Here is a 13,733-nt window from a genome sequence, read left to right as displayed (position 1 = left end):
GCCTCAGCCACCTGAGTAGCTGGGATTATAGGTGCGCACCACCACGCCCGACTAATTTTTGTATTTTTAGTAGAGATGGGGTTTTACCATGTTGGCCAGGCTGGTCTCCAACTCCTGACCTCAGGTGACCCGCCCACCTCGTCCTCCCAAAGTGCTGGAATTACAGGTGTGAGCCACCGCACGTGGCCAAAACTCCATGTAATTTCTGCAAAATTTTTCTCTAATCCTAAAACTGCTCTAAAAAATGAAGTCTATTTTTTAAAAACGAAATGATTGCTGAATGAGATGCTCTGAGGAAACTCTCAAGGAAAAGTTTTTCTGAAGATAAAGGAGTTGCAAACTGTAGAAGGATAGGAAAAATATTTTTCCTATTTGGCTGGAGTGCAGTGGCATGCCCCCAGCTCACTGCAACATCTGCCCCCCGAATTAAAGGGATTCTTCTGCCTCAGCCTCTCGAGCAGCTGGGATTACAGGCGTGCGCCACCATGCCTGGCTAATTTTTGTATTTTCAGTACAGACAGGGTTTCACTGTGTTGGCCAGGCTGGTCTCAAACTCCTGACCTCAAGTGATCCACCTGCCTTGGCCTCCCAAAGTGCTGGGATTACAGACGTGAGCAACCATGCCCGGCTGGAAAAATATTTTTTTAAAAAGTCAAAAAATCATCGACAACAATGACAACAAAATAAAAGAGCTCATTTAATTGGCTGAATTAAGATATTAAGTGCTTAGGCCGGGCACCATGGCTCATGCCTATAATCCCAGCACTTTGGGAGGCCAAGGAGGGAGAATAATTTGAACCTAGGAATTCAGGACCATCCTGGGCAACATAGCGAGATCCTGGCTGTACAAAAAAACTAAAAATTTAGCCAGGATAGTGGTAAGTGCCAACAGTACTAGCTACTTAGGAGGCTGAGATAGCGGGATTACCCAAGTGAGCTGTGATGGCACCAGTGCACTCCAGCCCAGGTAACAGAGTAAGACCCTGTTTCTAAACAAACACAAAACCAAAAAACCAAAAAACACAAATAACTTTTAAAAATTCCAGAAATTAGGTAAAAATTTGGCAAATGAACTAATTTATTGTGTTTAATTTCATAAAAACAGCTATGCCTTCTTTGGTTTTTCAACATTAAGTGAAAGACTAGCTTACATTTTTATTCTACTTGAGTATGTTGTTTCCAGACTTATATAGGTTCCTTGATCAAATATATTAGCATTACTTCTATTTGATGCTGAAGGTTATGAAATACCTAAATTTGTGCTTAACTAAAATGATCCATTACTCTGAACATTTTTGTGAACAGTAATTATATTTTGTAGTATGCCAGCTTGGAAATTAATTTCCAAGATTTTTAGGTATTATAAAGCCTTGAACTGGTATTGAGTTTATGGATATTGATTAGATGCCTAACTAATGTCTTTCTTTCTTTTTTTTTTTTTTTTTTTTTTTGAGATGGAGTTTCGCTCTTGTTTCCCAGGCTGGGGTGCAATGGTGCTATCTTGGCTCACTGCAATCTCCACCTCCTGGGTTCAAGCAATTCTCCTGCCTCAGCCTCCCGAGTAGCTGGGATTACAGGCATGCTCCACCACACTCAGCTAATTTTCTATTTTTAGTAGAGACGGGGTTTCTCCATGTTGGTCAGCCTCGTCTTGAACCCCCGACCTCAGGTGATCCACCTGCCTTGGCCTCCCAAAGTGCTGGGATTACAGGCATGAGCCACCACACCTGGCCACTAATTTCTAAGTAAGAAAGGATTCTGAAACATTGATTACTAAACATGATTTTAAGTTTATTTACTTTTGCTTCTTTTTTTAAAATATGCCACAGAGAAGTTATATGTTTGGGCCTGTTAACACACATGTTCATATCTGCCCCTTTGAGAAGTTGTATACAAGATGTGTGTGTTTGTCGAAAGTTGTGTTGTGTACATTCAGGAGCTCTGCTAGTCTAAAATGCTGATGTGTGACAGTTGACAATTATCCATCCTCCCAGTTTGTTCTGTGAAACAGAAGATCCTTTGGTTAAAAGCTATAATTAAATGATACTCTATTATGATCAATCTTGATAGAGAGGTACGACTTTGCATGCAAAGTAATAAAACGTGTTTTTGTTAAGAAAAAAAGAATAGTTTTGTCCTAAAGTAAAATGCCTAGTTGTTCCAGAATAGTAAAGAGAACTGTGAAGGACAAAACCTGAATGGAAATAGAAAATAGCAGGTTTGCGGAAAAGAAATTTTATTTAAGATAATAAAGGTTCTTCACTTATGAAAGAGTTAACGTTCTTAGTGGGTGATCACCTTACCTTCTAAGCTTGTTTTTAAATATTTTAAATGTTTTATTGCCACTTTCAAATGAGTAGCCAAATGTTATTCCTGTGTTCAACTCTCCAGACAATTTTGTTTTTTCTAAGATTGACTCTCAAATGAAGTTAAATACCTTTCAGAATACCTTTTTACCTAAGACTACCTTTGAGATTTCCCAGAGGGCCCCTAGAAGGCCACAGAGACTTGTTCTTTCACTTTATTTAAAATACAGGTGCCAGAAACAATTAGGATTATTTGATACATTGTTGTTAGGGTTTCGGGGGAAGCTAGTCAAATCGGAAGAGATGTTTAGCCTTCTCTAGGTTAACTTGTGTAGGTAAAATGCTCAAACATTTCAGCAATTATATGTTCTATATCCAGAGATTTGTTAATTCCTCCATTGTCTATGGTCTGTTTCCTTTTGTTAGAGTCCTGGTGGTGCTCTGCCTGATGTTAGGCAACCGTAGAATTATCAGTCATAATTCAGTTATCATTTAAAACGTTCATTTGGACACAATGTTTCCTCTTTAATTTGAATCTAGCCTCCTTCAGGCCAGTGCTTTTCTATTGGAGATGCACATCAGACGTATCTATGGACTTTTATTAAAATATAGATGTTTAGGACCTATTCCATACTTACTTACCGAATCTTTTTACTTGATATTCTTCATATAGTCTTGATATATTTTTCTTATATGTTTGATATTTTCTTGGTATGTCACGTACATTATGTTTTTAGATAATTATATGTTACACTTCAAGATTTTTTCCCTGTAAAAATTATGGTTATCCATCTTTATAAATTAGATATAGTGTATATTATCTATTAATCATTATAGATTAATCATTATAGACATTTTGACCAAAGCTTTTAGAATGCCTTCATTGTTTGTTTTGCATGCTATGGAAGCATCCAAATTTTCCTGTCAGTTTCATTGTTATGAAATGTTTCACTTTTGAAAGTTTTCAGTAATAAGTTACCCTCAACCAGTTTAAGTCTGTGTCACCTACAGATACCATTTGTTTTGCCCCCAATGCTTCCTTAAACCCTCCAGGGTTTTTGTCTTCAACAAAGAACTATTTTAGAACCCCAGTTGGAAGGACTCTATTAGGTAACGACTAGCATGCTGGTGAAACTCTTAAAGAGTTGATCATGTCCTTCAACTCAAGAGACATAAACCATCCTGAAATTACCAGAAAACCATTCCTACTGGTGACCTCAAGCTAAAGATTCTTAGGAGACCTCCCAAAGCAGACAGCATCAGATGTGGACAGCTTATGCCCGAGATCTACAGCTTATGCCCAAGTCTGCAGATAGCTACTCTATAATCGATATTCCTCTGTTTCCTATTCTTTTACCTACCTCCTATCCTCTCCCTGACTTAAGGCTACTTTAGTTATGTAACTTGTAAGACTTCTATTTTTAATATTTCTGTTTACATCCTTAATCACTCCTTGGTATGAGTTTAGTACCCAGCTACAATTAACCCATGAACTGTCTAGAGTGCATATTTTTCTTCAAGAGCCACCCAGTTTCATTTGGTTCTAGTTCCTTTTAAGAAATCAGTTGGTTTCCTGGGTAACTGGACTCAAACATTGGATGACTTTTTAGATGGCAACTCCACAATAGGTCAGGTGGGGAGAAATCCAAAACCTTCATCATGTCCTAGAAGGGCCCTGCCTCCATGAAACACTACTTGGGGACCTTTTGTGAGAGCTAGTCTTTGTGATCAGACTTTCACTGACAGAATTATAAGCGGATTGGGGAACAAGTGGTATATTCTTGGAGATTGTCTACTTTCAAAGATCTTACAAGTAAGACATTAGTTTTATTTTTTCCTCTCTTTCTTTTCTTTTCTTTCTTTTTCTTTTCTTTCTTTCTTTCTTTCTTTCTTTCTTTCTTTCTTTCTTTCTTTCTTTCTTTCTTTTTCTTTTCTTTCTTTCTTTCTTTCTTTTTCTTCTTCTTCTTCTTCTTCTTCTTCTTCTTCTTCTTCTTCTTCTTCTTCTTCTTCTTCTTCTTCTTTTCTTCCTTCTTCCTTCATCTTCATCTTCTTCTTCATCTTCTTCTTCCTCATCTTTTTCTTCCTCATCTTCTTCTTCCTTCTTCTTTCTTCTTCTTCTTTTGTTTGCTTTAGATCTACTTAGTGATCTCAAAACTACACAATTAACTGCTTGACACCAAACTATTCATGATGAATGGTACCAACAGTTTACAGCATTATTTGACAATCCCATAGGAGTATTCTAGCCAAAACCAGATGACTGAATGGCCCCCAGTGACAGATAGTGGATAAGGAACAGAAGCCTCCTGACTATTACTCACAAACTAGACAGGAACTTGTTACCTTTGTAAACTAATACCTACTCTCAGAATTGTCTATGATATCATCTATTAATTTGTTCTCTAGGAAAATGAGATCAGTAGATAGTTTCATTGAAGAAGGAGAAAAACTGGGCCCTGGTTTGAGAACTGAAATCCTAACTACCCTAGGGGTATTCTAGATTTCTTTCTTCTCCCCTCAAGACACGTCTTTTCATACTTTATGTATGTATGCATGCCTTTATGTATGTATTTATTTATTTATTTTTGAGACAGAATCTTGCTCTACCACCCAGAGTGAAGTGTAGTGGAGCCATCATAACTCATTGTAGCCTCAAACTCCTGAGCTCAAGTGATCCTCCCATATCAGCCTCCTGTGTAGTTACAAGAGATCTGAATAGTAGGGTAAATGTAGCATGCTGTGGTTGAGAGAATAGCAGATGATTTAGACAATGCCAGTAAGGCCATAAAACTCATTTGTCAAGAGGTTTATGAGATTGGGTGGGTGGTGGCCCAGAACAGAGCTGCCTTAGATAGGATATTGATCTCCCAAGGCGGGGAGTGTGTGCTGTTTTAGTGGAAGAATGCTGTACTTACATTCCTGCAGACCTCTCTGAAATCTTTGATATTACTAAAAAGATCTAGGAAGTAAACAAAGAAATCAGAAATTGGGTAATTTGATGAGTAACCTCATATTTGGTTACATGGACTCCAGATTCGGGATGAGATCTACTTTCTTGTTTAGTCGGGGCACTCTTAGATCCTGGCTGAGAAGTAGATTATACAAACTCTGATGACAATCCGTCTCTTAGTATTTGTCTGTGTGCCAGCATTCAGATGTGGGATCTCCAGAGTTTTAAATGCTGCTGCACTGCTGCCATCATTCAAATCATCCAGCAAGGGTTATCCATTAAAAAGAACTGGAAAATCTGGCTGGGTGCATTGGCTCATGCCTGTAATCCCAGCACTTTGGGAAGCCAAGGCAGGCAGATCACTTGAGGTCAGGAGTTCGAGACCAGCCTAGCCAACATGGTGAAACCCCGTCTCTACTAAAAATACAAAAAAAAAAAAAAAAAATCAGCTGGGCATGGTGGTGAGCGCCTGTAGTCCCAGCTACTTGGGAGACTGAGGCATGAGAATCGCTTGAACCCAGAAGGTGGAGGTTGCAGTGAGCCGAGATCATGCCATGCACTTCAGACTGGGTGACAGAGCGAGACTCTGTCTCAAAAAAAAAAAAAAATTCTGACATGCAGGTTGAAACAGCTGCCACCAGAAACTGGATGTGAAACAACTGTTAACAGACAATTGACATGAAATGATGACCCCTCAAATACTGGTGAATATCTAGACTAACATATGATGGCTTTTCCTTCAGCTTGGACTGAAGAATGACCGCAAGGAGAAATTGAGAACTTAAACCATCTTCCCTCATACTGAGTCTGGACACAGAAAGCCCAGCTATACCTTAGTGTCTGTATTAAGATGACTTTGTGCTACGCCTCTGCTTCATGAGCATGTCTTTATTATTCTAGGCATCTCCTACCCAGGCAAATGTTGATTGTTCATTACAGGATTTTCCCAAAGACCTGTCAATTCTTCAATTTGGGCTCTAAGACTCTTTGAATGCCTCACCTCAAAATCCTGGCCATGCTATTTATTGTGGACTGTTATGTTGTGATTCTTACCCAGTCTCATTCCAGCTCTCACTTTGAAAGACCTGCCTTCAATCAAATTTCCAATTCTCAATAAGTTCTGGCCTTACCTTCCCCTCTATAAGATACTGCCAAAGCTTTGTCTGCTATAAGCAATAAATCAGCTTTGTCTTATCAACAGGTTGTGGGGTGTTAGGGAGCCAGCTTTGGACAATAACTTAGATAAATGTATTTTGTTTTTATTTTATTTTATTTTTGAAACAGAGTCTCACTCTGTCACCCAGGCTGGAGTGCAGTGGTAAGATCTTGGCTCACTGCAGCCTCTACCTCCCAGGTTCAAGCAGTTCTCCTGAGTAGCTGGGATTACAGGTGTGTGCCACCATGCCTGGCTAATTTTTGTATTTTTAGTAGAGACAGTGTTTCACCATGTTGGCCAGGCTGGTCTCAAACTCCTGACCTCAAGTGATTTGCCCGCCTTGGCCTCCCAAAGTGCTGGGATTACAGGTGTGTGCCACCGCACCTGGCCTTGTATTTTTTTTTTAAAAAAGAAACACAAAACACTAATACTAAGTATATTACTAAATATAATATACTAAGTATAAAATACTAAAAATACAAAAATTAGCCAGGCGTGGTAGTGCTCGCCTGTAGTCCCAGCTACTCGGGAGGCTGAGATAGGAGAGTTGCTTGAACCCGGGAGGCAGAGGTTGCAGTAAGCTAAGATGTGCCACTGACTCTAGCCTGGGCGACAGAGCGAGACTGTGTCAGAAAAAAAAAAAAAAAGAAGAAATAAATGGTGGACTGAAGAGAAAAGACTGTAAAAATACAGAAAGGGAAAGGGAGTGATAAATTGTAGTTGGGATGGTTAAAAATGCTTCACAAAGAACTGATGTTTATGGAGGAGACTAGAAGATACCATTCCAAAATATGCCACTTCAGCATAAAGATTATTTCAAGCTGAAGGCAATTAGATATATGTGGCTCCCCTCCCCTTTTGGACTAAAAGCAGGCTGTATATTTCCTTTTGGAAGGGGTCTCCCTTTCCTATACTTGGAAGGTAACTACTCCAGAGACAACTCTTAGCACCTAAGAAGACTCTTACCTGCTTAACAAACCTTACTGATTAACACTTATTTACCACACGTTTCCTAGTTACCTTCCATAATTTACCCAGAAGCCCCAAAACGCTTTTCCTTTGTCAAGCCTCTTCTCCACACCCTATTGCCCTTTAAGATGATATATACCTCTAAGATGGTATATAAGCCCCAAATTCTAACCACCTCTTTGAGCCATCTTCTTTGTGAACTCTCATTTGTACATATGTAATTCAATCCTTTTTCCCCCTCTTCTTGATCTGTCTTTTGTCAGTTTGATTCACACAGCCTGTAGTCACTGAACCTCGGAAGGTAGAGGAAAAAATTCTCCTCTCCAACACCTACTTTGAATCTTTTTTTTTCTAATAAGAAAAATTGTTAATCAAACATGAGACTAATGGAAAGAACTTACATATCAATATGGGGGAGGACACAAAGACTGTTAAGCAAAACTTATGAACAGGTAAGTTACTAATGGGGAAATGCAACTAGGAAACAGGGGAAAATGCAGTTTTACTAGTTATCAAAGGAAATTTAAAATAAGTCAATTATGAGATTTCAAGTCTTGTTTATAGTATTAGGTTTTTAAAATTTTCCATCCAGTACTAATGAGACTTGTTAAAATGTGTATTTATTACTGGTAGCAATATAAATTGTAATGCAGCTCTTTATGCAGTTTGGCAATATGTAACAAGAGCTTTAAAATACTTTCTTTTTTCTTTTCTTTTCTTTTTTTTTGGTTTTGAGACAGAGTCTTGCTCTATTGCCCAGGCTGGAGGGCAGTGGTGCGATCTCGGCTCACTGCAATTTCAACCTCCCGGATTCAAGAGATTCTTGTGCCTCAGCCTCCCGAGTAGCTGGGATTACAGGTGTGCGCCACCACACCAGGCTAATTATTGTATTTTTAGCAGAGATGGGGTTTTGCCATGTTGGCCAGGCTGGTCTCAAACTCCTGACCTTAAGTGATCTGCACGCCTCGGCCTCCCAAAGTGCTGGGATTACAGGCGTAAGCCACCACGCCCAGGCTAAAAATACTTTCTATCTATTAATTCCACCTGTAGGAGTCAACCCAAGCCCAAGAATCTTCAACGCAACATTATTTCTATTATAAAAATGAGAAATAACCTAAATATTCCATAATAGAATAATGCTTAATTAACCTGTGATTTGTCTACTATGTGGAATATTTTACAGCTCAATTAAAAATAATTACCATGAAGTCTTCAATACATACTTAGGGGCTACTCTGAATCTTGAAGTATGAATAGGAGTTTGCCAAGAGAAGTGGGTAGAGAAATGGAGGGGGTGATTGTGGTAGCAAGTTAGGAGGATTCCAGGCAGAGGAAACAGGGGATTGAGGGGCCCCAGCAGAAATGCCAGGGAGTCTGGGGCATAGGTGACCAATGCAAAGCTGCGTCCTGGGTGTGTTCTGGTGTGGGAGGCAGGAGGAGAGGGGTACACGCCCACAGGGAGCTGGGTTGAAATCTGGAGGGTAAGGGTGTGATAATGGAGCATGTTTGCTGGGGCAAGGTCTGCATCAAAGGGTTACACTAGCAATGTGGAAGAAGGTGATGTGGGGAGGGTGACACTGCTCCGCAGCTGCTACAAGAAAGGTCTTGTGAGCATATTGGCTGTGATTGCTTCATTTATTTTAAAGGCAAAAGGAGGCACCAAACATGGGTCTGAAGCCATCATTAATAATCTCCATGTCTTTTTTTTTTTTTTTTTTTTTTTGTGAGAGTCCCTCTCTGCCACCCAGGCTGGAGTGCAATGGCGCCATCTAGGATCACTGCAACCTCCGCCTCCCAGGTTCAAGTGATTCTCTCACCTCTGCCTCCCGAGTAGCTAGGACTACAGGCATGCACCACCAAGCCTGGCTACTTTTTGTATTTTTAGTAGAGACAGAGTTTCACCATGTTGACCAGGCTAGTCTTGAACTCCTGACCTCAAGTGATCTGCCAACCTCGGCCTCCCAAAGTGCTGGTATTACAGTCATGAGCCACTGGGCCCGGCCATCTCCATGTCTTTGAGACTCGGTTTTAAATGCTGAGGTTACTGCCAGGACTGATGAGATAACTGGCATAGGTGCATTGAAAAGTCTTGCGGCTGGGTGCGAAGGCTCACACCTGTAATCCCAGCACTTTGGGAGGCTGAGGTGGGTGGATCATGAGGTGGTTTGAGACCGGCCTGGCCAAGATGGTGAAACCCCGTCTCTACTAAAAATACAAAAATTAGCTGGGCGTGGTGGTGTGCGCCTGTAATCCCAGCTACTTGGGAGGCTGAGGCAGGAGAATCACTTGAACTCGGGAGGCGGAGGTTGCAGTGAGCTGAGATCACATCAGTGCACTCCAGCCTGGGCAATAGAGCAAGACTCCATCTCAAAGAAAAAAAAAAAAAAAAGAAAAGAAAAGAAAAGAAAAAAGAAAAGTCTTGTGTGCTATTTGCGGGAGTGAGCTAAGAGAACCTGTCCTGTATTTATCATAGAGCAGGTTTCCTTAGCCCACTCCGGCCCCAACCTCTTTCTTCTTCTCACTCCCTATGGAAAAATAGTCTTTGATAAGACAACGTAAAGAAAGACTATTTTTGCATAATTTATCCAAGGTAGGAAGCTAGTCAGTGTTAGCCAGTGAGGGATGATTTGTCTTACAAATGCTCCTCTGCAATGCTCTGGAAGGCAGTAGCCCCTGTTGGAAAAGGGACGGAACAAAACAAATATTATCACAGCCATGACCCCAAGAGAGCTCTAGGACTGAGTCCAGCGCTCAGAAAGGGCAGAGAAGTAAAGATCAAGGCAAAGGATCACGGAGAAGGGTTCCCTGGGCTCCCATAAAGATCAGCTCTATGTTGCTTGAAAGGACTGAATAGGAACGTCATTGTTTGCATCCTCTTCTGAGCTCTCTCTGTGTCCTCAGTCAGCTAATACAATGGTTTTCATTGTGGTAATGAACTGTACCGAGCATACTTCCCAGCACTGTAGATATAATTTGGTCTTACAATTTTTTTTTCTGAGCTGTAATTCTTGCTGTAATTTAGTTCTCCAACTGAACGAAATTCACATGGAATGTGGAAAACAAGCCAGAATTTGCCCTTCAATCTTCCCCAGACCTCTTCTACACAGAAAATAAGCTGGTTTTTTCTCTTTCATAATCAGTTTTCAACAGACTCCACATAATGCATAATTTAGGAGCTGGAAAGGCAGCTGTCTTGCTAGGAAGGCCTCCAAGCCTAGCACACGCTCTCCTAAACGTAACAGGCCTCCTCCTGTGTAGCACCAGACTCGGTCAGAGAATTCACAGTGCAAAACACAGGCCGAGGAGAGGCTGTGGCAGCCCTCCAGTCCCGTGATCTCAACAGTTCAGTGCATTTACCAAATGATACAGGAGGAGGGAGAGTTCTCATCCTTCTTTTCTTTTTTTTTGAGACGGAGTCTCGCTCTGTCGCCCAGGCTGGAGTGCAGTGGCACGATCTCGGCTCACTGCAAGCTCCGCCTCCCGGGTTCACGCCATTCTCCTGCCTCAGCCTCTCCGAGTAGCTGGGACTACAGGTGCCCACCACCACGCCTGGCTAATTTTTTTTTTTTTTTGTATTTTTTTTAGTAGAGACGGGGTTTCACCGTGGTCTTGATCTCCTGACCTCGTGATCCGCCCGCCTCGGCCTCCCAAAGTGCTGGGATTACAAGCGTGAGCCACTGCGCCCCCGGCATCATCCTTCTTTTCAACGAACACAGTAACAAACTGTAGCTATTCTGAGAAAAGAACATTGTATTCTTAAACTTTTATTCCCTCCTGGTAGAGTATAAAGGGAAGGATGAGGATATCAGTTCCCGTCGCAGGTGATTCCAGAGAAGATTTAAAATGGAAACCTTCATGGGGCTGGGTTTCAGTTAATTTAATATATTCCCAATGTTTAACTTTACTGCACCCCTTCACCACTTAGATCTGTGAAGTGAAAATTCTGACAATTTCCTGTGTTCTATGGGAAAGGGAAAACGGCAGAGGCGACGTGGAATATTTCAGTAGGAAAGGGTTTGTGTTGTAGGCAAAATGGTCTTCCATTTCAGTCCTACTCAAGGACTACTGCTCACAGGGGAGTCCCTCACAGCACAGCCCTGCAGCGGAGGTAGAGGGAGGCCAGGCTGGCTGCGGCAGGGACGGCATCTGGATGGCAAAGAGGGGAGTGGAGTGTGGAGAACCAGCCCGAGCATCCTACAGGCAGTGGTCACCACAGGAGCACCGTGGCCCGACACCCGGGAGGAAGGTTTCTTGTCTGGCCACCCTGGGGCATAGAACTTTCTCACATTTGCTCCTACGTCTTTGGATTGAGATAAAGAGTGGATGAGGCAGGCAGGTGGGTAGGAAGAAGGGACAGTGGCTGAGGCAAGTTCCGGGATGGGGGCCAGGAAGGGCTGTTGAGATGCCACAGCTGCATCCCCTGCCAGCCTCTGCCCATCGCCTCTGTGCCTCCTGCTCCTGGGTCTCTCCCCTTGTAACACAGCTGCCTCACTGAGGCTCAGGCTCCCGACAACCAGGCAGCAGCGGGTCACAGGAGTGGAAAGGGCAGATGAAGTGGCTCCTGGGGCCAGCCCCCAACTGATGGCGTGCCAGAGTGGAGCCAGGACACGGCCCTCTCTCCCAGAATGGGGGAGGAAAGAGATCTCTTCCAAACCCCCAGAACCCCATCGCTCCCCAAGATTCTGGTTTCTTGCCTACTAGTGTGGGGTGCAGGACCCAGCCCTGCCTGGGATGTGAAGGGGGAGAAAACAGCATCACATCCGTAATATTTTGTGACGTGAAGATGCCCAGCCTGTGAGTGTGGCTTCTGCCCCTCTTCTCTGAACCCTCAGTCTCAACCAATGGTTTTCTCTCCTGCCTATGGCTTCCTTGGCCTCTCCCACTTCTCCTGGAGCAAGTTGGCTCCCTCACTGGCTCACGGGAGAGCTGTGATCACATTCCCAATGGGAAGGTGATGGAGTACCCATTATGCCTACTACTTTTTGGAGGTTAAGAGTGTTCCCCCTGGAGTCCAGGGGCCTGGATGTGAGTCTGGCCACACCACCCACCAGAAGCCTGCACCGAGCTCCCCTGCCCTCTGTCTGGTGAATGTTCACTGCTTCCCAAGGCTCAGCTCAGAGTGTCACTAACCCTGGGAGGTTCCCCTGACACCGAGGACCGAGCAGCACCTTGTCTGAGTGGTGCTCTCCCCGCTCCCATGTTAAACACCTTGCCTCCCAGGAAGGCTCCATGCAGGCTGTTGAATGAGAGGGAAGAAGATGAAGGAGAATGTTGGATGGGTGGCTGGACTGTTGGGCTACGCAGAGGGTACCCAGGCACTGCAGGCTCCCCAGAGACCCACCACCCCATCTCACCTGTGTGTGGAGAGCCACTCCTCACCCGTCCTTTCACTCCGCCTCGTGCTGTAAGAGACAGGATTGCTGACAAATGGCTGACCTCTGGTGAGTCCCCCTCCCTGCAGATCCCCGGTCACTGTGGGACCCCTCAGCTGGTTTGTGGCTGCCTCAAACTGGGACCCAGCTCCAGTGATTTTACTCAGCAAATCATAGAGTGCTTTGTCTGTGACATTTCTCTGATACTGTCAGAGAAATGACATGACCTCATGGTCAGAACATCCCCCACCCTCTGCCCTGGACAGAGACAGAGACAGAAAGAAATCTCCTGAGGGGCTTGCTCGGAACAGGCAACCCTAACCAAGACAACAGGAGGCTGAGAGGTCCCGGCAGGCTCTGAGGAACATGCAGCGGCCGGGACAGTCTCCAGTGCTGGCCTGAACACAGGCGCTGTGCACAGGTTGTCTTGAATCCTTCCAGTAGCCCTGCAAGGAGGTGATGACTACCCCCATCTCATGCATGAGGACCGGAGAGGTTGAATAACCAGCCGAGGTCACTCAGCGCATAGGGGGCAGGCCCTGGACTCAAACCCAGCTCCTCCCTATGCCTCTTAAGACCACATGTGCTTCCTCCATGCCCTGCTGCTGCCCAGGAACCCTGTGGGCGGGCCCCGCAGGATCAGGACGTGGACTCACCTTCCTCTTTCAGGCCCTTTACCTGGTGGCTCATGGTCAGCAGCACTGCCAGGGTCCCGCACAGGCTCACGCAGCGTGCTCCCGTATGCACACCTTCAGCCTGGGCTGCTTTCCTGCCCTTATGGTGGCTGGCCTCCCTTCCTAGACCTGACAGCAGCCAGGGCTTCTTGGTTTGAGGTGGGTGAAGTTTGGGGGAGAGAGACGGGTGAAGGAAGGCGGCGAGTTCCCGGCCCATCAATCCGGCCAAACACTCCTCTTCTCAGGTTTCCCTGCAAAGAGGCAGCGTGGCCTCACGTTTCAGGCATCACTTATACATGAGGGACC

General features: G+C 43.9%; 1 protein-coding gene across 1 annotated transcript in view; it reads right to left on the bottom strand.

The window, feature by feature from the left end:
* Positions 1-13,491, bottom strand: part of TMC2 (transmembrane channel like 2) — a 110,041-nt gene extending 96,550 nt beyond the window's left edge. The window contains exons 1-2 of the mRNA XM_032142766.2: positions 13,410-13,491; positions 12,736-12,783 (exon numbers count right to left, since the gene is read on the bottom strand). Of these exons, the coding sequence (XP_031998657.1) occupies positions 12,736-12,783; positions 13,410-13,443 (82 nt within the window). The 5' untranslated portion in view covers positions 13,444-13,491. The remainder of the gene's footprint in view (positions 1-12,735; positions 12,784-13,409) is intronic.
* Positions 13,492-13,733: the final 242 nt, after the last annotated feature.

This window comes from Hylobates moloch, unplaced genomic scaffold (assembly GCF_009828535.3).
Source record: "Hylobates moloch isolate HMO894 unplaced genomic scaffold, HMol_V3 SCAFFOLD_21, whole genome shotgun sequence".
NCBI classification, from domain to species: Eukaryota; Metazoa; Chordata; class Mammalia; order Primates; family Hylobatidae; genus Hylobates; species Hylobates moloch.
Note: the sequence above shows the minus strand (reverse complement) of the source record. Positions and strands in the feature narration are given on the sequence as shown.